General features: G+C 23.9%; 1 protein-coding gene across 4 annotated transcripts in view; it reads left to right on the forward strand.

Moving 5' to 3' along the window:
* Positions 1-27358, forward strand: part of LOC122504633 (rho guanine nucleotide exchange factor 12) — a 183839-nt gene that overhangs the window by 59877 nt on the left and 96604 nt on the right. For 2 of the 4 annotated variants that reach the window (XM_043615817.1, XM_043615818.1), the window contains 4 exons: positions 13107-13579; positions 19136-19354; positions 22916-23170; positions 26815-27090. In XM_043615817.1, coding sequence (XP_043471752.1) covers positions 13107-13579; positions 19136-19354; positions 22916-23170; positions 26815-27090 — 1223 coding nt within the window. The remainder of the gene's footprint in view (positions 1-13106; positions 13580-19135; positions 19355-22915; positions 23171-26814; positions 27091-27358) is intronic. The other 2 variants (XM_043615819.1, XM_043615820.1) reach the window with 2 other exon arrangements.

Here is a 27358-nt window from a genome sequence, read left to right on the forward strand (position 1 = left end):
AAGTTTAACAGCAGTAATAGCATTTTAACAAAATTTATCGGATTCACTTGTAATTCGTTTCTAATGCGTTAAATTTGACATTAAATTTTAGAAATTCAAAATAGAACTTCCTTTTCAGGATTCCTACAGAAATCCGAATTTAAAATTCCATACCTTTTCGATGATTTCCAGGTCAAATTTTTACGAAATTCCAGTGGAATTTTAAATCTAATTTCAATATTTTTGGGCTCTTTAAAAACACTTTACTTATTTAATAGTCTCCACCCTTTGGTAAAAATTCTAAAATTATCAAAATTTATCAAAAATTCGAAAAACCGATTTTTTTAAAATTCAACATTTTTTCTTCTCTTTTATGGGATTTAGATTCATTATTTTTGTGCTCTTGGAAAATACTTTACTTATTAAATAGTCTCGACTCGTTGGTAAAAAATCTAAAATTATCGAAAATTATCAAAAATTCAAAAATCCGAATTTCTTAAAATTCAACATTTTTTCTTCTCTTTTATGGGATTTAACTTCATTATTTTTGTGCTCTTGAAAAATACTTTACTTATTTAATAGTCTCGACTCTTTGGTAAAAAATCTAAAATTATCGAAAATTATCAAAAATTCAAAAATCCGAATTTCTTAAAATTCAACATTTTTTCTTCTCTTTTATGGGATTTAACTTCATTATTTTTGTGCTCTTGAAAAATACTTTACTTATTTAATAGTCTCGACTCTTTGGTAAAAAATCTAAAATTATCGAAAATTATCAAAAATTCAAAAAACTGAATTTCTTAAAATTCAACATTTTTTCCTCTCTTTTATGAGATTTAGCTTCATTATTTTTGTGCTCTTGGAAAATACTTTACTTATTAAATAGTCTCGACTCTTTGGTAAAAAATCTAAAATTATCGAAAATTATCAAAAATTCAAAAATCCGAATTTCTTAAAATTCAACATTTTTTCCTCTCTTTTATGGGATTTAGCTTTATTATTATTTGAATTTCTATTCAAGAGAAAAAATGGAAAACTGAAAAATTTAGAAACTTTTAAAAATTTCAGGCCTTTTCCATTATTTCCCTGATTTCCAGAAGTCTTTTAAAAATTCCATACCATTTCCATGATTTCCATGATTTCCAGATTCTGTAGGAACCTTGCTTTTGTCTGACTTTCTTCTAAATTATCGAATTCAGTGATTTCTGGGGTGAATTTGGCTAAGTTTTAAAATGATTAACTTCTATTTGAATTCGTTTTTTTTAATTTAGAAAATCTGATGTTAATTTAATTTTTTTTTCGTTATGCACGGCAAAAAATATTTAGCTGGATAAACTACAGATTTTACATTAGTAGCGAAATTTTTCAGTGCTTCAATTAATACTTTCGTTATTCTAGAGAAACTTATCGCTATTTCAAGTAAAACTTTTTTCAGTGTGTAGGGTAGAGTGGGGTAAAAAAGCCACATTTTTACTTTTGATGCTGTAAAATCTGTATTTAAAATTTTTTTCTCAAATTTCCAATTGTTATTGAAAGTTTAGTTATTAAGCTTGAAAATTCTTGACGAAAATAATTTTTATCTCATGAAAGGACTAAGTTATAAGAGTTTTACGAAAGCACTGCAAGTGGCTTTTTTGCACCACCTGGTGGGGTGAAAAAGCCACCCTACGATTTTAGCAAATCATGTTATCAATTTAGGTATTTTTATAGTTTTCCTTTATTTATATGACAAATAGTCTTATTTGAAAAATATTTTAATAAATATGAAAGAGTTTTTAGCAAGCAAAATTGAAAATTATATTAAGTTTACCTGTTTTCGATTTTCACTGCCAATTTTTCGTACCTTTTTTAGAAGTTCTCTTTAAGTTTCACCACAGATAACATATTTCGTTGCAACCGTTTATTCATTGTTTATTTTTTAAATGCACTTTGAACTACTTTTTCGTCGTGTTTAATTTATTTTATTAAATAAACACGAGAAATTTTGTAAAATAAGAAGGTTAGTTTAAATAGAAAACAAGTGAATTTCACAAAATATTCAATGGATTTTTTGCCCTGGCTTTTTTACACCCAAGACCAGTTATTAAAAAAAGCAAAAATAAATTGTTAATTCAGTTCAATTTCCAAAAATTAACATTGTATACGTTTTCGGTATACTTTTCTCCTTATGTACAAACATTTACTTTTATTATTCGTTCACTTAATCAGGTTGTAATATGTTTGAAAAGTTCACCAAAATGTTTTCAAAAAAGCAACAAAAAATTAAAATTACAATAAAAACAATATTAATCTAGGTACAACATTCAAATTAGATTCAAAAGTTGCGTATTACCTAATAGTATTTATATTCTAAACAGCTGATAAATCGGCTTAATAGTTTTTAAATAAAACTCAAATGGCTTTTTTACACCATGGCTTTTTTACCCCACTCTACCCTAATAATTATTATTTCTTAAAAATGTATTTAAATTAAAATGGGTTTATAAAATAAGCAATGCAAAAGATGACCCAGATACTAATTGGAATTGTTCTATCCATAGTTTAAGTCTAGTAATGTAAATTCTATTTAAATTGAGACCATTGAGTGAAATTATTTGAATTTTAGTTATAGTTAAATCTCTTTGTTAGGTAATAATAATTATTTCTTTAAAATTTTTTAAATTGTTTAAAATAAGCAGTCCCATACAACATTCCCGCGCGCTTGCGCGCGGATAGTGTGGCTAGTAAGTGAAACAAAAGAATTATTCTCAAAAATTTTTTTTAAATTCTTAGAAATTTTTCTTATAAAAAAATTTTTTTCCCAAGATTTCAATTATTTTTGTAAATAATAAAATTTTCACAGGAATTCAATTATTTAACGTACAATTTAAAAAAAAATAAATTTGAAAGAAATCCATTACTTAAAATATTTTAATACAGGGCTCGAACTAGGTCCGTAAATCCCGTAAAAGTCCGTAACTTTGCTTGAAGTCCGTAAAAGTCCGTTTTTTTGAAAAAAGGTCCGTAAAGTCCGTAATTCGATTGAAAAAGGTCCGTAAAGTACGTAAATTATACGATATAATTTGGATAATTTTAGAGAAATTACAAATGATTGAAGGAATTCAATTATTTTCAAAAGTAATAAAGTTCTTCGCAAAAATTCAATTATGTTCAAAAATTTTTAAAAATTCTCGTCAAAATTTCAATTATCTTTAGAGATAGAGTAGAACGGGGTGAAATAGTCATGGTGCAAAAAAGCCATTTGACTTGACTTTTATTTGAAAACTATTAAACCGATTTATCAGCTATTTAGAATACAAATACTATCAGTTAATACGCAACTTTTGATACTAGTTTGGATGTTGTACCTATATTAATATAATTTTTATTGTAATTTTAATTTTTGAGTTGCTCTGCGTATAATATTTCGATGAACTTTTCGAACATATTACAACCTGTTTAAATGAACGGGTAATAAAAGTAAATGTTTGTACATAAGGAGAAAACTATACTCAAAACGTATTCAATATTAATTTTTGGAAATTGAACTGAATTTAAAATTTATTTTAGCTCTTAGAAAAACTGGTCTTGGGGGTGAAAAAGCCAGGGACAAAAATCCATTGAATATTATGTGAAATTCATTTGTTTTCTACTTAAATTAACCTTCTATTTTTACCAAAATTTCGCGTGTTTAATTAATAAAATTAATTAAACACGACGAAAAAATAGTATAAAGTGCGTTAAAAAATAAACAACGAAAAAACGGTTGCAACAAAATATGGCATCTGTGGTAAAATTTAAGGAAGACTTTAAAAAAAGGTATAAAAACTTGGCAGTATAAATCGAAAACAAGTAAACTTAACATAATATTCAATTTTCCTTGATGAAAGCTCTTTAAAATTTATTAAAATATTTTAAAAATAAGATTATTTGTCATGTAAATAAAGGAAAACTATAAAATTACAAAAATTAATAACATATTTTGATAAAATCGCAAGGTGGCTTTCTCCCCCCACCAGGTGGTACAAAAAAGCCATTTGCAGAGGTTTCGTAAAACTCTTATAACTAAGTCCTTTCATGGGATAAAAAATATTTCCGTCAAGAATATTCAAGCTTAATAACTAAACTTTCAATCCCATTTGGAAATTTGAGAAAAAAATTTTTAATTCAGATTTTATAAATTAAAATGTAAAAATGTGGCTATTTCACCCCGTTCTACTCTAATTAAATTCTTCTCCGAAATATCAATTATTTTCAAAAATTTTAATAAAATTCTTGGAAAAATTTCAATTATTTTCAAAAATTTTTCCCAATTTAATTATTTTTAATATCTACTATTTTAATAAAATTGTGCAAAAGAATTCAAATTATTTGAAAATTGATTGATACAATTATTCTTTAAAAGAATTAAATTTTAAGAAACATATGTAATTATTCAATAAATTGTTTTCTTTGTATTTAAATAATGAAATTCTCGTAGAATTTTCTCATAAAAATTGATTTATAAATAGATTTCAGTTAAAATTTTAGATTATAATTGAATATTAAAAGTATTAGAGCGTAAAGTTTTAGAAATAATTAAATTTTGAAAAGGTTTCAGATTCAAATCTTTGAAAATTTGAATTTTTCATATTTTTAACTAACAATTCAGTAGAATTATTTTTTTTTTTGAGTAAGTTTAATTGCTGATTTTTTTATATTATTTGAAGTTTTTATTTTCTAATACATATTTAATTGAAGAATTTACAAATAATTGAAATTTCGTAAAATTGAATATTGTAAACAAATGGACTTGAAAATTGTCAAAGAACTTTTTCGAAAATTATTAAAAATAATCGATTTTTAGAAGAATTTTAATTAAAAATTCTTGAAAATGGTAATTAAATTGATAATGATTTTATCACTCTATCTTTAATTATTATAAAACATGAAGTAATCGATCGCTTATCGATATCTTTATGTTTTTTAGTTATGAAAAAATCTAATTTATAGTTTTAAGTAAAATGTACTCTTATATATTTTTGTCAGTAATTGGTCCGTAATTTTCCATTTTTGGTCCGTAAAGTCCGTATTTTTAAATACTTTCATTGGTTCGAGCCCTGTTTAATAAAATTCTTTGAAAGAAATTAATTATTTTCAAAAACTTTGATGAAATTCGTTTGTAAGAATTTAATTTTTTTTAATAAAATTTTTATTTATTTTCTCGAAAGAATTCAATTTATTATTTTCAAAAATTTTAATAAAATTCTTCATAAATTCAATTATTTAAAAAAATGTAATAAAATTCGTTGCAAGAATTCAATTATTTACATAAATAATAAAATTCTTCGCTCAGGATTTTAATTATTATTATTACAATTTTAAATTAATTACTCAAAAAATTGTAAATATTTCTTAAAAATTTAGTAAAAAATTTTGATAAAATTCTTTATTAGAATTCCCCCCAAAAAAATGGAATTGAGGCCTTAGATCCAATAACTAGCCCGACGCTCGGAGGAACGCGCAACTGCCAGTCAGTGAGCAGTGAGCGCCTCTGGGCCACTCACTGCTACCCGACTGGTATTAGCGCGTGCCTTCGAGCGTCGGGCGAGTTATTGGATCCAAGGCCTCAATTTTAGAAGAATTTCAGTTGTAAATTTTTCTAAATAGTTAAATTTCAAAAAGCTTTTATATAAAAACTATTTGAAATTTTAACTAAAATATTTATTTTACAAAAATTATGGAATAGGGTCAATTGGGGTAAATGTAAACGGAATATGTATCTTTCACCAAAAACATTAGTTTTTTTTGTTAAAAGGTAAAACGGACTGATTTCTTTTGCATGAACTTGTTGCTAGTGTTCCCTAGAAAAATTTTATGAGGTACAAAAAATTATTGATGCACCTGAATCGCCTAAAACTGACTGTTTACATTTACCCCGAGATTTTGAAATTTTCCTAAAATTCGGGGTAAATGTAAACACCACTGTAGTTAAGCGAGGTTTAAGAAACAAGTTATTTCAAGTATACTACTGTTTTAAGGGATGGAAAAACTGAAAAAAATTCTTCGTAGATGTGTAGTAAATCAACCAGTTGACTGATAATTTATCATATAAAATAAACAATTAACCATTACAAAATTAGTAATGTAAAAACTTGAATAACTCGAATAAATTTTAATAGATTTTCATTCAACTTGGTGAAAAGAAGTTTTTAAGGTTGCTCAATAAAAATCTGAATCTGGCTACTCGGGGGTTTTTGAGGTCGCTGAATACGAATTTGAAGTCAAATTTTAAATTTTCAAAATGGCGGATAAACCTAAAAAATTTTTTAAAAATTGATCAAATTTTCAAAAAAAAATTTTTTTTTTTTTTTTTTTTTTTATCAAATTTTTTTTTTCAAAGAGGACCTAATTTCCTTTTCTATGTAATTTTACATTGCCAAATTAATGAAATTGTGAAATAGAAGCAAATTTATTCAATTATTTTCTTTTAAAATGTAGTTCAAGTTCTGTTTACATTTACCCCGAGTTTTCGAATTCTCGGGGAAAATGTAAACACTTAATTATCTATTAACTAAATTGACGAAAATAAAAAATCAAAGTCAATTTTTGTTAGGATAGGGCATTAATAAGGAAGAATTACATATTTTTGTTTGATTTTTTAATTTATTTTTATGCAAATGCGAGACAAAATACTGAAACACTAAAATTTTGATTTTCAATCTTTTTTGCATTAAAAAATAACTTACACTATGGCATTGCCAATTGTCAAAATAAAATATTGGCAATACTCAGAACATCTTGTAGGTGAGCTGAGGTAAAAATATTGACGTCGTACTTATTTTTAAATTTGTAAATATAGCTGAAACATCTACTGTTTACATTTACCCCTTGTTTACATTTACCCCAAATGACCCTACCTAATTTAATTTAAAAAATTAGTCTTTTGAAAAATTGTAATTAAAATTTTTTGAAGATATAGTTAAATTCCCGTGAAATTTTTTTAAAAAATAATTAAATTTCCAATTAATTAGGATTTTTATCAAAAATTTAAATTCATATTTAAAATTTTTTTTTAATTTTAAGAATTATTTTTAAATGTAATCATATTTTGATGAATTTTAACTAAAAATTTGTTAAATATTTGAATTTTTTGAAAAATTTAGAATTGAAGTTATTAATTAATTTTTTAATTTTTATTAATTTTTATAATTTATTAAAATTATAAATATTTTTTCTTAACTAAGATGAAATATTGTAAAAAGTGTATTAAGAAAATACTTTAAAAAAGGACTTGTTACACTTGACAAGGTCACGGTTGCGCTGAAAATAGCAAATATCATGAATGTGAAAGTTTGTTAATGAATTCACCGAAAGTAGTTTTTTTATAGTTCTTACATTGACCATTTTAACAAAATTTTGCAAGATCATTTAGAAACAATTAGAAAGTCAGGATTATCTTTACATAGTTTTCGTGTAATTCAGTTACTCTCTGACTTATAGCTTAATTTTGAAGAATTAATTGATTTAAAAATTTTTATTTTTTGATTTATTTGACAATGTTTTTTAGCTGAAAAAATTATAACCGGTTTTTTTATGGAGACCTTCAATTATTATTATTGCATTGATTGAGAATTTTTTGTTATTAAATAAAAAAAATAAACATTGTTGAATAATAGAAAATAAATGAATTAATTAAAAAGTAGGAAAAAAATAGTGAAAATTAATAAGTAACAAAGGAAAAAAATATTCGGAAAAATAATAAAATGAAAAATAAATAGGAAATGAAAATAAATAATAGAAATAATAATAATAAATAAATAATTTAAAGTTTGAAAGAGGAGAATGTCGCTGGCGACAACAACCTGAAAGACAATTGTTGAAGAAAAATACATATTATATCTATTTCAATAGGAAGCGATGAGTTTCTTTTTGAAGTGAATGCCTCGAGTACTGTTTTATTTTACTTTCTTCATAAGTGGCAAGACATTTCATATGTATACACATGTGAATAAAATTTTGCTGACTTAAGGAAAATTCATTGCAGTTATTCGAAATAATCCTACAATAATAATAACGTGTGCAGCTGTGTCACTGCCGCTGCCGACGACTTAAATCTGCACCACTCTGTGTATTCGTAAAGGTTTTTAGTCTCTCGAGGTAAATTCAACATATCCGTTGAAATGCATTGGTTCGTACACTGAAAAAAAAAGTATTGAACCAAGAAAATTTTTCTTGGTTGAAACAAATCGTGGGATTGAATACGGCCAAGACTATTAAAGTATTGATTCAAGAAAACGATTTTCTTGACATAGGATATTTGGGAGAAGAACATATATTCTTGATCCAAGAAAATATGGAATTCGACCAAGAAGTTAGTCTTCTTATACGAAGTATGAAATGTATTAAATGAATAAAATATTTTCTTGTTCTAAGAATATATATAGATAATTGAATTATTTTATTTGATTCATTCAATTTTTTGTAACGTTCGTTCAAGTAATTCAAGATTTAAATGAAGAAAACATTTATTTTGTGAGAAGAACAGATATTCTTGATCCAAGAAAATATGGAATTTGATCAAGAAATTAAGTAGCATGTAAGAAATGCAGAATATATTAATTCAAAATCATTTATGTATCAAATCAAGAAAGTATGTTCTCTGTCCAAGAAAATATTTTCTTGATTTGAGAAAATTTATAGATTTCAATCAAAAAAATACTTTCTCAATACAAGTAAATTATTTACTTAAATTCCCCCCCCCCTTACCCCCATCCCATCTTTTCTAATACTTAGGTCAAACATTTTTATTATTTAATTAATTAACATTTATATTTTTTATTTAAATAATTAAATAATTGTTATTTTACATATATATTTACATTTAATTATTACTTAACACAAATACAACAAATATACCTTGAAATAAAATTTTCCACGGTCGGAGGAATTGAACTCGGGTTGCACGCACCAGAAGCCGTCACGCTACCACTATGCCATCCTAGCCTCAATGGACAGTTTTCAAAAACTGATATTTAAGTTGCATATACATTTGAAGAAAAATATTTTCTTGGATCAAGAACACTGGCATTGTGTTAAGTAAAAAAAAGTTTCAAAGCAAATAAATGAAATGATTCGATTCAAGAAACATGAATTCTCCACACAATACTTTATTATTTCGCTAAAGAACATGATATTCTAGATTCAATACTTTTTGGTACTTCGGAAAAGTAAAATATTTGGTTGAAATAATTACATATTGAGTTCTGCCAAATACTAAATTGTTAATTCAAGAATTCTGTTCAATGCTAATATTTACTTGACACAAGAAAATGAATTTCTTTCTTCAAATAAATATGGGATTAATTGAATATAATTTTTAATCGACTTGAAACAAATATTTACTTATATTAAGATCTTACACTTAATTGAATTGAATAAATAAAATATTTCATTCCAGAAAATATAACATTCTCGCAAGAAATTAATGATTTTGAAACATGAGAATATAGAAATGCTTCAAGTAAAAGAAATGCTTAGATTAATTAATATTTCTTTGAAACAAAATAATTTTTAATTGAGTTGAAACAATTATTAACTTGTATTAATCTTCCCATTTTCTTGGCTCAAGACTATGGGTGTTGGATGAAATAAATAGTTGCTTTAAAGGAAATAAAAAAATTATTTGACTCAAGATACCAAATGACTCAAGGTAAATTACTTGACGTGAGAACATGATATTCTTGATTCAATACTTTTTCGAGACTTGGCGCATGTAAAACAGTTCGTTTGAAACAGTAAGATATTTACTTATGTCAAACCCATATTTTCTTATTTCAATAACTTTGATCAATGCTCAAAATTACTTGACACAAGAAAATAAATTTCTTCCAATAAGAAAATATGGGTTTGTTTCAAATAAATCAGGTCAAGAAAATGCATTTACTTGATTCAATGAACTTTTTTTTTCAGTGTATAGTCGAAATCTCGCGAAAATTACTCAACCCGGTATTTAGGGCATGAAACTTTATACATATATGCGCAATTTTATATATATAGTGATATGATTCCAGCAAATATATACATGAATATGCATTCCTTTTGTTGCATCGAAAAAACAGTTTTAAAATTTCTCAAATTTATGGTTCATTCAATTTTAATTAATTTTAAATTCTTCTTGTTTTAACGAAAATACATTTTTATTATTTAAATTAAAAATTAAAAATTGACACTGGCCGAAAGAGTAAAAAAATAACCATTGATTTTTGGGTACTTTGAAAAAATCGTAATTTTTGTCTAAAAATAATTATTTTGTTCCTGAAGAAAGGAAGAAAAATGTAAAATTAAAAATTCGTTTTCTTTTTTCACTATATAGAGTACTTGAAATATTTTTCATTACTCATCTTCTAATCGCAGTGTGCGACGATAATTTATCGAGATACAAAGACGAATAATTGTGTTTTCAAATCACTAATTAAATTATCAGTAATAGAGAGGAATGCGATTAATAAAAGTTAGTGACTTGATTACATTATACAGGAAATTATTTTGGCCTCGATTTTTTTTCGTCTAAATTAATTAATTTTATTAATTAAGGTTATTTTTTGTCATTTTCTCTTGTAAATTAATAATTTTTTGTCCCACGTGTATTGTGTGCGAGAAGCAATGTTGAAATTACAATAATAATTACAAAGAAAATTGTGTAAAAATTTACTAATTTATTTCATGTAATTTTTTTTTGAAATTTTTGTTCTTCAGAAAATAACAACACGGATGTAATAATTATTATTAAGCTCGTTTTTTTATTATTTCAATGATTATTATTAATAAATTTGCTAAGCAAATATTACAAGAACAAAAGAAATGTTGTAACGAAAATTTTAGATTTTTTTTAGTTTTAGTTCATTTTTTTATTTTATTAATTTTTTAGGGTTGCTACAGGTCAGAGAATTCAAGGGAAAGTCAGGAAAAGTTGAATTGTTCAGGGGAATCGGGGGAAAGTCAGGGATTTTTATTAAAAGTACTAGAAAAAGTAAAATTTTTAGATTTTATAAGAAAATCCTAAATTTTTGTGTCTTTTTTGTTTGCCTCATAAACTAAGAAATCACCACGAATTCTAATACAGAACCTTCAATTTTTTCTATTTCTGACAATAATTTATTTTTAAATTTTAATATAACTCTTAAAGAACTATCATACAATTATTATTTAGACGTTAGAAATTATTTAATAAATAATTTTACTTAAATATTTCAAAATTAATTGAATTTTAAGTTTCCATTAAAAGATGAATTTCTAAAGGTTTAAACTTGAAATATTTTATAAAATTTCGATTTTCAATGAACTTAATTAAAAATTTTAAAGAACTTATATTTTTGAAAAATTGTAATAATTCAAATTCTTCTGAAATTAGTTACATTTTTAAGTGTTTATTTAATTAATTATTAAAAATAATTCCATTATTTTCATAAATAATAAAATTCTTTTTAGGAATTAAATTATTTTCATAAATAATAAAACTCAACCAAGAATTTCAATTATTTTTAATACAATATTAATCAAATTTCTCGAAAAATGTAATTATTCTTAAAAATTTTATTAAAATTTATTATTAATAAATAGAAAATAAAAATAAAAATTCGTCGAAAGATTTCAATTATTTAAAAATTTATTGATAACATAAAATTCTTTCTGAGAATTGAATTTTTAGAAAAATTCAAGTATTCAATAAATTATTTATTTTTGTAGATATTTAAATAATTGAATTCTCGTAGATTTTTCTAATAAAAATTGATTTAAAATTTCACTTTCAGTTAACATTTTAAATAATAATTGAATATTAAAAGCATTATAACGTGAAGTTTTATAAATAATAGAATTTTGAAAAGGTTTCAAATTAAAATCTTTAAAAATTTGAATTTTTCGTACTTTTAACTGACAATTCTGTAGAATTAATTTTTTTAAAAAAGTTAATTTAAATTTTTTTAAAATTATTCGTAAAATTGAATTGTAAACAAATGCATTTGAAAATTCTCAAAGAACTTTTTGAATAATTAATAAAAATAATTTATTAAAGAATACTGGTCATCAAATAAAAAATAACTTGATATCTTTCCCTGAAAAGCTTGTTTAAAAATCAAAATTCGCGCTTAATAAAGAAATAAATTGATTCTCAAGGGATTGAGAAATAAAGTTCATAGAGTACATTTTTTCTTATCTCCTAGAAGTATTAGAGAAAACGTATTTTAAAAGTCCTCGGCTCTTTAGGAAGTTTACGTAAATACGTAAATGAGGCATTCCATGTCAAGTGATCCAGGTGTCTTACGGTGTAATGCTTATTTCGATAATTTTTTACTCTTAAACTATTAAACATAAAAATTTGGCAAGGTACATTTTGGAAAGGTTTTTTCATGCTCTTTCGATTGAAAATAAGCATTTAAAAAAAAAATTTTTTTTTGACCCAAAAAAATCAAAATTAAAAATAAATTTTAATTTTTTGGAAAAAAGGTCCCATTTTTTTTTTTTTTTTTTTTTTTTTAACGAAAGCTGAGGTTTTTTCCTAAAAGGACATATAAATGAAAAAGTGGGACAAGAATGTTTAAACATTGAAAAAATGAATTTTCTCGTAAACAGAGCTAAAAACCGGGTTTAGAGAGTAGAAACCTCTGTTTTTCAATGTTTAAACATTCTTGTCCCACTTTTTCATTTATATGTCCTTTTAGGAAAAAACCTCAGCTTTCGTTAAAAAAAAAAAAAAAAAAAAAAAAATGGGACCTTTTTTCCAAAAAATTAAAATTTATTTTTAATTTTGATTTTTTTGGGTCAAAAAAAAATTTTTTTTTTAAATGCTTATTTTCAATCGAAAGAGCATGAAAAAACCTTTCCAAAATGTACCTTGCCAAATTTTTATGTTTAATAGTTTAAGAGTAAAAAATTATCGAAATAAGCATTGTACTGAAAAACCCAAAAATTTAACCCCCTCCCCCTCGGAAAATATTGGACTAGGTAAAAAAATATTTTCACGAAAAATTACTATCTATTAGTACTACAAAAGCCCCAAGTTTTGCTACGATTGGAGAAAAATTTTTCTCCACCTGGATCACTTGACATGGAATGCCTCAAATATGTATTTTTGATATTTATTAAAATAACTTTTTTAATTTTTGCAGCCTCGACAGAAGTGGTTTTGACAGTGCAACAAAAACCAGTGAGTTCTGGAGCATCGGGTTTACCAGGCGATCATCCGGGACAACAGCAACAACAACAACAACAACAGCATCATTATCATCATCCAGTTGGTATCACCACAGTGGGTACAATGGTATCACCTTCGCAACCTGCCACATCCCTCCACAGGGCATTTACCGCACCAGCTGGAGGTGTATCGTGTACCGATCGCATTACTGGGCCACAACCCGTCGACGTAAGTCCCTATCATCATCATCATCGCACGAATTCTGGCATTGCTTTTCATATCTACAGCAACGAAAATAATAATAATAATCATCATCACAATACTTCTAAATCTCCACGCTTAGATTCTTATTTTTCCCCTGCTTCTTCATTCTCGCCTGATTCACCTTCACGTTTGTTACGAAATCCGAGAACTTGGAGGCTTTTTGCCAGTACACCAGTTGTTAATGTAAGCTCGTTTTTTTATTATTTTTTTTCCCATGTATTTTTTTACAGCTGTATATGAGGTGCTATATCTTACTTTAAACATTTTTTAATAATTGCAGGGATCGAACTAGGTCCGTAAATTTGCTTCAAGTCCGTAAAAGTCAGTTTTTTTAAAAAAGGTCCATAATTTGATTGAGAAAAGACGAAAAGTTAATTGTACGATATAATTTGGAGAACTTTTAGAGAAGTTACAAATGATTGCAGAAATTCAATTATTTTCAGAAGTAATAAAATTCTTCGCAAAAATTCAATTATTTTCAAAATTTTTTTTAAATTATCGTCAAAATTTCAATTATTTTTAGAAATAATTAAATTCTTCTCCGAAATTCAATTATTTTCAAAAATTTTAATAAAATTCTTGGCAAAACTCCAATTGATTTCAAAACTTTTTCCTCAATTCAATGATTTTTAATACATATCTACTTTTTTAATAAAATTTTCCAAAAGAATTCAATTATTTAAAACAAATTTAATAAAATTGTACGCAAACCTTTAAATATTTAATAAAATAATAAAAACTTTCACAGGAATTCAATTATTTACAAATTTTTTAGCAATAATTCCATTATTTTCATAAATAATAAAATTTTTACAGGAATTCAATTATTTTCGTAAATAATAAAATTCTTTTTAGGAATTCAATTATTTTCATAAATAATAAAACTCATTGTAGAATTTCAATTATTTTAAATACAATTTTAATCGAATTCTTTATGAGAATTCAATTTTAAGAAACATGCAATTGTTCAAAAATTTGTTTTTTTTGTATTTAAATAATTTAAATCTAGTAGAATTTTCTAATAAAAATAGATTTAAAAATGGATTTTAGTTAAAATGTTAGATTTTAATTGAATATTAAAAGTATTAGAGCTTGAATTTTTAATAATTGAATTATGTGGAATTAATTTTTCTGAAAAAGTTTAATTGCTGTTTTTTTTGAAATTATTTCAAGTTTTTATTTTCTAATATATATTTAATTGAAGAATTTACGTGTAATTGAAATTTCGTAAAATTGAATATTGTAAACAAATGGATTTGAAAATTGTCAAAGAACTTTTTCGAAAATTATTAAAAAAGAATTTTAGTTGAAAATTCTTGAAAATAATAATTGAATTGGTAATGATTTTATAACTCGGTCATCTTTAATTATTATAAAGCATGAAGAAATCGATCACTCCGAGTCGAAGACTCGGACTTATCGATATCTGTATATGTATTATAGTTATGAAAAATTTAATTTATAGTTTTAAGTAAAATGTTTTCTTATTTGACTTGGATTGGTTATATTTTTGTCCGTAAATGGTCTGTAATTTTTCATTTTTGGTCCGTAAAGTCCGTAAGACGATCGGGAGAAGTGTATTTTTTAAAAGAATTCGAGGCTTCACACATTTAATTATTTAAAATAAAATGTTCATTAAATTTTTTCGAAAAAAATCAATTATTTAAAAGAATTTTTATGAAATTCTTCGCGGGAATTCAAATATTTTAAATATAATTTTAATAAAATTCTTCGATGAAATTCAATTATTTTCATAAATAATAAAGTTTTCAATGAAATTCAATTTTATAAAATATACAATTTTCATAAAATTTTCGCAAAAAAATCAATTATTCTAAAAAATCTTTATAAAATTCTTTTTAGGAATTTAATTATTTTCATAAATAATAAATTTTATCTTGCAATCGCAATTTTATTTAGCTACTATTTCATCTATTTTACATTGTTTTTTTTTTTAAATTCTTTGCTTAAATGGAATCCCATTAACGTAAATATGCTTAAAACAATAATGTAATAATTTTCTAACAAATTTTAGAAATACTTTTTTGTAAAAGGTCGCTTGACTAAAATTTGCGGTACCTTCCTCCTGAGAAACACTTTTTTATTCCTTATTTTTAAGGAAGCAGGAATTTCTTTATTATTATTTTTATTAAATTTTTATATTGTCGAATAAAATACTTCATGTACGTGTTTATTAAGCGCCAAATCTAAAGTAACAGGAAATGAAGCAAATTTTCCGTTATTTTTTTTAAAGTTGGATAAGTTATTTGGAAAAATGGAACTAATTTTCCGTTCGATAAAATTTTTATTCAGTGTAATTTATCGTTTACTATAATTTGTATTTTTCAAAATTTCGACTTGGAATTTTGATTTTTTTCCATTCTTTCGAAGTCTCTGTTTGTTACAATTTTCATGCTTGACGAATTTCAGTTCATGAAAATTTCTATTTGGCTGAATTCACATTTTACAAAATGTTTTATAATAACTGAATGTGTTTAGAGAAATATATAAATTTTATTTAACAGTATTTCCAATTAAAAATAAATGCTTTAAAAAAATTTACACTTCGATACCTCCATGTATTACAATCCTATCTTACGGTGAAGGTTAATACAGTCCTATCTTGCGGTAACGTTTTATACAGTTCTATCTTGAAGTGACGGTTTATACCATTCTATCTCAAAATTTTCAATTTTTCAGTTTTTTGCTAAAATTATAGAAGAAAATATTCTGTATTAGATGGTAACACCTAAAATAGTTATATTAATTAGGATATTTATAAAAAACAGTAATTAGAAATAATAACAAGTTTTATCTTCCAAGTAAAAGTGTTCTATCTTTCTTTTGTTTTTGTATCTGTCAAAAAAAATATACACATGTGATTCGTATAATCGCGTTAGAAAAGCAAAAAAGAACAAAAGGTAGAAAATGGATATCCCTTTGGATTTAAGTATGCCATCAGGAAAAAAATTCTTTACTGAATAATAATAAAAATATATAAATTTATAAAGTGATTATTTTATCTGTTAATTTTGCTTTATTTTAACTTTTCTTACACCAGGAGAGACTTGTTCTGACGTAGAAATTGAGATCATTCGAATTCAGACTCGGATTGACTATTTTGACTAATATTACAGATACTTTTATTATTATAATTATATTGTAATTTATAATCTTGTTATCGTTTGTGAAATATATAATAAAATACTAGTATAATATAATCCTTGAAACATACTTATTAATTCTATATTGGAGTGACGTTTTCAACGTTTATTAAAGTAAAATAATGTAGATTTTTAAATTATTTTATTATTATTCTATTTGTATTCTCACTTGTGTAAAAATTTTCTACAATCAAAACCTCGTTTACTTACTTATTTAAATATTTGTATCTATACTTAAAACTCATAAAAATGATACGTTTATTTTAACTAATAATAATTGATAATTAAAATTAAACAAGAAAACTAACAACATTATTTTTATCATTCCACTATCCCGTGAAATATTAACCTGTCATAAAATTAGGTTAATTAACCTTTGTAGACGTATTAAGAATGCATTTTCTTGGCTTGATTTTATATAATTGTGTTTTATTTATGTATATTATGATAGAAAAATCTTTAAAGAATTACATAAAAATTATCTTATGAATATCAAACTGTCATTAATATTTTTAATATGGAATTTACTTTTAATTTGGCTCTTACGCAAAATTGGCAAATTTGAGATAGAATGGTATAAACGGTCACTTCAAGATAGAACTGTATAGAACGTTACCGCAAGATAGGACTGTATTAACCTTCACCATAAGATAGGATTGTAATACATGGAGGTATCGACTTAAGTAACTTTTTTATTAATTTTATTTAATAAAAGTTCTATTGAAAAGAATTCTTTTAAACTAAATTTCTGCAGAGAAGAATTTATATTTTTCCAAATCTCTATTTATCTTAAATTATTTATGCCTATAAAATATTTTGTGAAATGGAAATTCAATTAAATAGGTATAGAAATTTGATTTAGTAAAAATTTGATTTAGCAACAAATTCTTGTAAATGAAAATTCGATTTAATAGAAATTTTTCTAAATGGAAATTCGGATTAGTAACAATTTTTCTCATTGAAAATTCGATGTAATAGAAATTCGGTTTAGCAAAAATTCTTCCAAACGAAAATTTGATTTAATAGAAATTCTTCAAAATGGGCATTCGGTTTAGCAGAAATTTTTCTCAATGAAAACTTTTTTTCAATTTCCAAAATTTATTTTTAATTTACAGGAAAAATGAATGCCTACGCTTTTTTTAATTCGTAAAAATATATTTTCGTTTGTTTAAAATATTTTTCTTGATAGAAGTAAACTTTTCACTGTCAGTCAGAGCCATTAGTAAACAGAAATATAAATTAACGAGAAATATGTATTTTTGAAAATTCTTTACAATTTTCATAACTTTTTATACATTAATATCTCTTTAAAATTGGATATTATTTCTGTTTAACACTTTTTTGAATTTTTAAATTCAAGACTATGGGATTTTTTCCTACAAACATATATAGATTTTTTTTTAAAATCAATAAATTGTAAATCAGTTTTTGGAAAAGAATAATATTTTTGTCGTTAGTAGTTTTTCAGTAGATGCGTAGTACTCAAAGACATTAATGAAATGACGTATCCGGTACAACAGACTTGTTTATTTAAGGGTATTTACTGATAAAAATTATTCTTCTGCTTCTTACACTTTTTCATATTTGAAATTATCATTTTTATATTTTTTTCTCCTTATGGGCATTTTTGTAGAGTTTTATGTTAATTAAACATTTTTTTAATTAGTCTTAAAAATTTAATTTTTAGCTTTCAATTTAATTTTTCAATGAAAAGAAAGTATTTTCAGAGTAAAATTTTGTTGTTCATTACTTTTTTTTATTTAGAGAAGTAAAGATAAATTTTTGTAAAGTGAAAGAAAAGTATATAGAAATTAATATTTTACGCATGTGTTTTACTATATAATAAAACTTTCTTATTCTTTATTTGCTGTTTTCTTTAATATATATTATGCTTTTTTATTTTTGAAAGGACGTTGCATTTATTGGCAATAAAGTATTTCTTTGCAAAAGGTAATGTAAACAAACAAAATCTAGAAATCCTTAAAGTAGAAAGTTGATAATTTTAATTATACGTTGAATAATCAATTCGATATTGAAAATGATCTTTGATAATAAAATTTCCGAAATCTTTTCTGTAATTCTTTTCAAATTGATAATGAACAATCTTATATCTTAATTGCTTAATTTTTTTAAAGTGCTTAATTCTCTTAATCAAGTTCCATTTGCGAACTCTATTAAGTAATAAATTTATCGATCAATTTGAATTAATCAATAGTTTCTTATATTGTTTTTCTTTTCGAATTGTTATTGTAGAATTATTTCATATTTATTTCAAGCGCACTTATTTTAAAAATTTTAATGCTCAAATGAACGAATGTTTGTTGGAAAAAATTATTTTGTTCATTAGCAAAATTATTTCTTAAGTAAATAAAATTGTTTAATTTACGTTATTTTTTATATTTTTTATTTATTTAAATATAAATTTAGTACAAAATTTTAATTTTTCAAAATATTTGAATAGAAGGAAAATGTCTTTCATTTCAACGTTCAGAACTTTAGGAAAATTTGATTTTATCGTATTTTAAAAGATTTTTGATTGAATTGAATAATTGAATATTGTATTTCTTTTTTACAGCACGAAAAGAAGCGTGAACTAGAGACTGCAAAAGTGCATACAATTCAATTAATGTTGGAAAAGGAGCAAAGCTATGTAGACAAACTTCGCAGTGAACTAGCCAAAGTCGGAGCTGGAAACTCCAACAGCATCGCGTCATTACAAACTGAATTAAATGGAGCTGAACGAAGAGTTCGGGTCTTACAAGAAAGACTCAAAGCCGTATCGAACAATGATCATGTACGTATTTGTTTATATTTTCCATATTTTCACAAAAAAGAAAACGGAACTGAATTAAAAAAAAAATCGATTCCTCTTCAAAACCGAACTGGAATTAAAAATCAAATTCCGGTGTCGATAAAAAAATTATCTCATGATTTTTCATTATCCCTTATTAATTATTTCTTATTGAATAAGATAAATTTTCTCTTTTTTTAACAAGAAATTTTTTTTTGTTACGAACTGATACATTACTTTAAACTAGAATCAAATAACATTTTTAATTTTTTTTGTTTTTTTTTGGGTTTGAAATGGAATCAAATATAATTTTTAATTCCGTTCCAGAGTTTGGAAACGAAATATAATTTCCGTTTCAGTTGACAACTACAAGGTTATTAATATTGGTGCGGTTTATTACACGTAAAATTCGAAGGGAGATTTGGCACTTGTAAATAAGCTTTGAAACAATCGTTAAACAATAAACTTTTATTTTAAACACATCACTTTGCTTAATTTTGATGTAGTTCAAGTTTACAATGTTTTAAAATCGAAAAAATATACAAAATCAAAAACTGTTTTTCAAACCTTTGTTTATTGATAATATTGAAAAAATCCAAGTCTGAAATTAAGTAATTTATCATTTTTATTAAATATTAATTTACTGTAAATGGTGTTATTATTTTAAATTTAAATTTACTTACATTAAACGGATTAAAATTATATTTTATCATTAACATTTTTTTATTGTTACTGACTTTTGTAATTATTATAAATGATAGATCAATATTACGCTAATAAAATTCAATGATTAAAATTTTTATTTGGATTTCTTGAGAAAATTGAGTGTCGAAATTGTTATGTTTTGAATGATTGTAAAACTAAGTATATTTATTTCTTACACTGTGTACAAAAATAGGGTCAAATGAGACAACTTTGTGTTAGGAAAGGATTAACATTGCCAAACTTGAGCTACATCTTAAATTTGAAGACTGACTCATCTAACATTATAGACTAGAAATAGATTTATCGGAGATTGTCAAAGGGAGCTAGGGATTTAACAGAGAGCATGAATATTCCCTAAAAAAACTCATTATTTCGAATTTTACAGGGCCCAAACTTTTATTTAGTTAAATTTTATAAAAAAAAATTAGAATTAACATTTAACGGTAATTTTCCAATATAGAATTTTTCAATTAAACGAAGTTTTAAAAATTCCTACGATGGTCAGATTTTCTAAATTATTGATTGATTTATTTCATTTTGATTTAACCGTATTCAAATATTTTTTTTAAAGTTTCAATTTTGCCAATTGTAATATATTATAATTTAGCAAAATTGAAATTTAAAAAAAATGAAAAATTTAAAATTATTATAAATGCAATTTCAACGATCTGGAAAAATTCGCTAGAAAAAATTTTCGTTTTGCAAGTCTTTATGCGCAAAAAACAGATTTTTGTCCTCGCTGTAAAAAAATTGGCAAATTACAACAATAAATTGATATTATTTTGGAATCAATTTTAGGTACTAAACCTTTATTTATTTTATTATAATACCAAAAAACGGCTTTGATTCGAAACTCCTTTGTTCCAATTTGACAATTTTTTACAGTGATAATTGTAAATTATGAACTCATTGAAACAAATTTAAAAACTTTAATATATTTAATATTTTTAAAAATTTATTTTTGAGTTAGACTTTTTTGAAATTAAACAAAAAAATTGAATGTTTGGTTTTAAATCATTTAATTCTCGAAGAACTTTCTGAAAATTATTAAAAATATGTAATTAATTTAGAAAAGAAGTTTAGTTAAAATTTGTAAAAATAGTTGAATATTGGAAGTTACAGTAAACATTTTTAGAAATAATTAAATTTTAAAAGATTAAAATTTTTGGAAACCTAAATTTCGAGTAAATTTACTTAAAAATTATAAAAAAAACTTACACTGCCGTCGGGAAATATCGGTACGGCTGCACAGCTTTAGAATAAATGAAATTACGCAATATTGAATAGAAAACAATTAAATTTTAGACGAATTTTAAGTGTACTTTCTATTTTTTTAAACTAAAACCTATGAAGAACTTTCTAAAATTTATGAAAAATAATTGATTTAGAGAAAAATTTTATTTGAAAATTCTTTAAAATAATTGAATTTTGGAGAAGTTACAATAACAGTGTTTAGAAATAATTAAACTTTAGTAGATTTTAAATAAAAATTATTTGAAGACTTCAACTTATTTTAAAAAATTATTAAACTTTTGTATAAATTTAGTTGAAAAATCTAGAAATTATTTGAATTTTAAAATTACAGTCGTAATTTTTAGAAATAACTAATTTTTTATTATTGAAAGAAATTGTTTGTTTTTAAAAATTTCATCATAATTTTTCAAAGTAACAGTGTTTTTTGAAAAAATTATTTAAAAATAATTAAATTTTATAAAAACTTAGAATTGAAGCTATTATTATTGGAATATAAGTGAATAAAGTTAAAAGAATTTTCTATAAATCATAGAAAAACCAGGAAAATAAAAAATTTAATTTTTGTAGCAACTCTGAATAAAATAAACTACTTTGTCGACTTTTTTCGTATTCACGAATCAACCAAAAAAATTTTTTCGGCGCCCTAAAGTTTTAAAGTTTTAAATTTTTATTTTTAGATGAACTTTTTTCTAATATTCATACAAATACAAAATGCTTAAAAAAATTGAAATTTTAAATCCTTTTTTTTATTTAAAAAGGGAAAATTTTAAGTCTTAAAAAATTATAACCGGTTCTTTGATCTGGACCTACAATTCTTAAATTTTCTTTTTCACCTTATAAAAATCTTATTGAAAAATTATATTTTTGTACTTAAATTATTTAATTCTTGAAGAAATTTCTTAAAATTATTTAATATAATTAACTTAGGAAACTGAAATTTAAAAAATTTTAATTTCTGTGGAAATGTAAATAACAATAAGAACCTATTCAAATATTTATTTAACAAAATTATTAAATTTAGAAATTTTTAGAAAATTAGGATATATATAAGATTAACTTTTTTTTAAACAAAAAAAATTCTCGAGTTAATTGAACAATTTTTTATATTTATTTTATTTATTTACACACATATTTATAAATTGTACACGTTCACTTTTGTAAAAATTGATTGCAATAAATCCTTCATTGGTAATAAAAATTTTTATTTTATTTTGGTTATTCGGAATTTTTTACATTCGGTCCAGCGGCATTCGAGAAATTCGATTCGGGAAAATGACCGGATACCTCAATCACGTATAAAATAAACGACTTTTTAGAAATTTTTTGAACTTTGAATCGGCTAAAACGACTCTCCTGTGCACCTTAAAGTTGATCCGAGGCCTGTTTTTCGAAATGAATTGAAAATATATAATTTTGAAAATTCGAATCAATGATTTTTAGGGAGCATTCATACGTTTTAGTTTAAGAAGGGAGGAAAAAAGTTGTGTAGCAATTAAGTAAAATAAAGAAGGTGTCAGTGTGTTTGTGTACAATTGCGTTTGTTTGTTCGTGTAGGCTTTTTTTAGCTAACATTGTTTAACAATGCTTTTGTGTTGTGTCTTACAGCTTTGCTCGGTAACAAACACTTCATCTTCCCCAAGTCATTTGGCGGTTCTTGACTTACCCTCGAGCAGCCGTTGCTGTGATATACCGCCACCCTTACCTTCCCGAAAATCTCTCTCCATGCAAAGTCTTTCCCCACCCCCACTGCCACCTCGTCCACTACCACCCACTTCAAACACGCACAACACAGTCCAGCTGGAGCGACAACTGCTGTCACATATAATGCCTCCCACCACCGGTCATGGCATACCTTACTCTGTAAGTAGTTTAATCGCTCTCGTGACAGTAACTCTTGTCAAAAAAAGAGGAGAAGAGGAAGAAAAAATTTACATTTTCCACGATTTTATCAGCAAATAAACAGGGGTTAATTACAGAGTTCATAATAGGGGTGCTTGAACAGTTGAAACGTTTTTTAATATTAATAATCATAATAAGAAAAATGGTGTGCTTGATACGATAATCGTGATTCGAGGTGATAACGATCGGCAAGCTTATCTTTATTTTTTATTTATTTACGTATAATTAGTCAATTCTTTTATTTTTCTATTTTTCTATTTTTCTTTTTATTTATTCTTATTATTTAAAATTAAATAACGTTACATGTATAAATAATTAATCATTTTTTTTATTTTTATACTATTTCAATTATTTATTTGTTTGTTTATTTATAGCAGGCCTCGGATATTATGCCTTTTTTCGACTTATTTTCAAACAAAATAACACTTTCTTGATATAAAATAAATTTTAATTATATATAATTAAAATGTTTTGAAGGGGAGACTGCGTTGAAATTTTTAGTTATAGGTATATGAAGTAATTAATTTAAATCTCTGACAGAATCATTGTTGTAAATTGTAATTTTCGAGAGCTCAAAATTTTTAATTTTACCATTTTCAAAGCTGTTTTTTTCGATTAAAAAATATTATTTTTAACATAATTTTTAAAAATTAAAAAACAAAAAATTAATTTACAACTTTTAAAAATATTTTAGAAATTGAATAACATTTTTAAAAACAATAAGAAATAAAAATGGGATAATTACATTGAAATAAGAATTTTTTAACGTTGAACGTAAATAATTTCTAGCAAAAAAATTACTATAAAAATAATTTTCTCAAAGATTTAATCTAATTACTTTATATAGATGAAAATTTTGGCGCTATCTTATCTTAAATAATTTAAATTTTGTAAAATTTAAATAAAAATTAAGTTATTTTTACGTAATTCAATTCAATTAATTAAATTTCTTCAAAAAGTTGATTAATTTTTTAAATTGTTCAAAGATTAAATTATTTCCGAAAATTTTAATTAAAATTCTTCAAAAAATTGATTAGTTTTTTAAATTGTTCAAAAATTGTTTTAAAAAACTCAATTATTTCAGAAAGTTGGATTACAATATTTTAAAAAAAACTATTTCGAATAAAATTGTGTTATCATAATTTTTTAAAATTAAATTATTTAAAAAAAAGTAAATTAAAATTGAAAAAATGAACTATTAAAATTTTGGAGAAAAATTGTTTTTTCATATTTGTAATTACATCTTTTAAAAAACTTGATTATTTTTAATATTTTCCAAAAGTTTTTTAAATAAATTCAATTATTTCTGAAAATTTTTACTAAATTCCAATTATTTAGAAAGTTTTTCAATTCTATATAGGGTAAATGCACTAGTAGTCGGACACTTAAGGATACGATCTAATATTATGCTTTTTTTCTTGAAACAACAAATAACTACTGTATTTATATGCACATTATCAATTAAAGGAGTTCTTCAGGATTAAAAATCATATAAATTTGTTCCAAATACTTGAGTATTTAATAAAATATATGCATTTCAATGAAAAATTACAAATGCTTCAGTAGTCGGACACTTTTTTCTATATTAATATACATAACATTAGTCAAACATTTTTTATTTATAAAGTAAGAAAGATAATTTTTTAATTATTTCCTGCTGGAAAATTGAATTAAAGCTTGTTAGAAGTTAATAATATAATATTTAAATCCTATAATTCATGATATTTATAATTTTAATTATCAACAAAACTTTGTGCTACTCATTGCGCTACTCGAAAATGGTTTGCATCTATAGTCGGACACTATGATTTTTAAAATAATGAATAAAATATTTCTTGGTTAATTATTTTGTAAAATTCTATTTTCCTAAAATAGAAACTTTACACATTCGTCCAGTGTATTCTTTAAAATAAGTAAACTGTCCGACTATACCTGCACTTAGCCAAATTGAAATATTTTTTATCTTTGAAAAATTAGTTAAAAATCTATTTAAAACTATGATTTCAAAATTTGTTTAAAAATAAAATTTTTTCGGTTTATTTTTGTCAATAATTTATATTAATATCTTTTTGAAACAAATCATGAATTATCATATAGTTACAATCATTATAAAAAATTTAATTCTTATATTTAAATAATTAAATTCTTGAAGAACTTTCGGAAAATTATGAAACATTTGATTACTAAAAGAGGTTTAATTAAAAATTCTTGAAAATACTTGAGTATTGGAAGAGTTTTAGTAGAAATTTTTATAGATAATTAAGTTTAAAAAGGTTTCAAATTGAAATTTTTGTAAAAATAAAATTTTTATAACTTGAATTATAAATTGTTTATTTAAATTTTTGTAAAATTAGTTGAATTTCTTAATACATATAATGTTTAATTGAACAATTTTTAAATATACCTATAACAAAAACAATTAAATTTCTGAGTAAACTTTTTTTTTTTGAAAAATTGAATTCTCGAAGAGCTTTCATAAAATTATTAAAAATACTTCATTTAGAGAGGAATTTTAGTTAAAAATTTAAAAGAATAATTGAATTTTGGGAAATTACTGTTGTAACATTTGGAAATAATTTCATTTTAGAAGATTTGAAATTGAAATTTTTTAAATTTTAATGCCTGTAGAAAATTATATACTAATTTTTAAAATATTTACATAACGAAATTATTGCAGTTTTGAATAATTGAATTTAGAAATCAGTGAAAGGTCAGGGAAATTGAAAACGATATTTTTGTGACAGCACTGAATAAAATAAACAACTATTTTGATTTTTTTATCTTTCATAGAGTAAAGCGACTTTTTTTGGACCTTAAAGTCGATCTGAGGACTATTATAGCAATAAACGGGCTACAAGAAAGAAAATTTCGTGCAATACTATAGTTCGTATAGGTTTTTACTTTTTTCGTTCTCAATGCGATTAATTTTTTTTTATTTACTCAGGTATGTGAAGGAAGTTTGCGTCCATTGTGAATAAATACATTTTGTAAATAATAAATCATGGTAAATTCGTTGGTATAAGGTGAAACACATTTTGTAAAAAGAATATCATTAACAATTCACTCAAAATTAAACATTATTCCCTGTACACTACAGTCCTTAGATTCTCTACCATTTTTTATATAATAACATCTGTCATCCAATAACATTTGGTTTTTAGATGAATTACATTTTTTTGCAATTATCGAGTGCAATTGTTTTATTTCAATTCAATTTATTTCTTTTTTTATAGATAATTATATTTAAATAAGTAAATTTTTCATCTCTGCAGATTTTTATCTTTTTTGATTTTTCTATGTATTTTAATTCCCTGTTTAATTAGTATAATAAATTTAATTTAGGTATTAAAATTTATTTATTCAATTAAATATATATTATTTAATTAATTTAATTATTAATTATTTTTAAATATTCTTTTACTTAAAAAAAGAGAAAATTATTCTAATTTTAATATTTTTTCTATTATGAAATATGTTTAATTTGAATTATTGTGAATTTTAATATAATGAATGAGAAAATGTATGGAGTACCTAATAATAATTTGTTTATTATAAATTTTTTCTAAATTAGAATAAAAATTGAATAATGAAAAAAAACTGTATAGTTGTCGCAGGGAGCGCATTTAGGATCGCCAAGTTCACTCAATAAGCATCATCGAACGAAGTCGAGCCCCGAACAATTAAGTACGACGATGATATCGCCCGCGGAAGCCAGTAGATTATTGATTGCTTCGGAATCGATGAAAGATCTCTCTCCTCCGAGACATGGACGTCATAGTGGAATCGACCTGGATGATCCTCCTCACATCACACCTCCAGGAACTCCACCTCCTCCTTATCCTCCCAGTTCTAATAATTCGATATCTTCCGGATTAAACGATGTAAGTTTCAAGGAAACATTTATTCATAATAACTATAATATTTTCTCTGGTGATAAGAATCTCAAAATTTTAAGTTTAGAATTTGTTACTTAAGAACATTTTTTAAAAATTTAAATATTAAATTTAATTGTCAAATTAATTAAAGAAACTTTTCAAAAAATTTAATTCTTGAATTTTGATCATTTATGGAAAATTGAGGGTTCACGTGCAATAAGGGGATACGCATGGAAGTGAAAGTCCCCGCGTACAGCGATTCTGCGGCTGCGCG

This window comes from Leptopilina heterotoma, unplaced genomic scaffold (genome assembly GCF_015476425.1).
Source record: "Leptopilina heterotoma isolate Lh14 unplaced genomic scaffold, ASM1547642v1 Lhet_307, whole genome shotgun sequence".
NCBI classification, from domain to species: domain Eukaryota; kingdom Metazoa; phylum Arthropoda; class Insecta; order Hymenoptera; family Figitidae; genus Leptopilina; species Leptopilina heterotoma.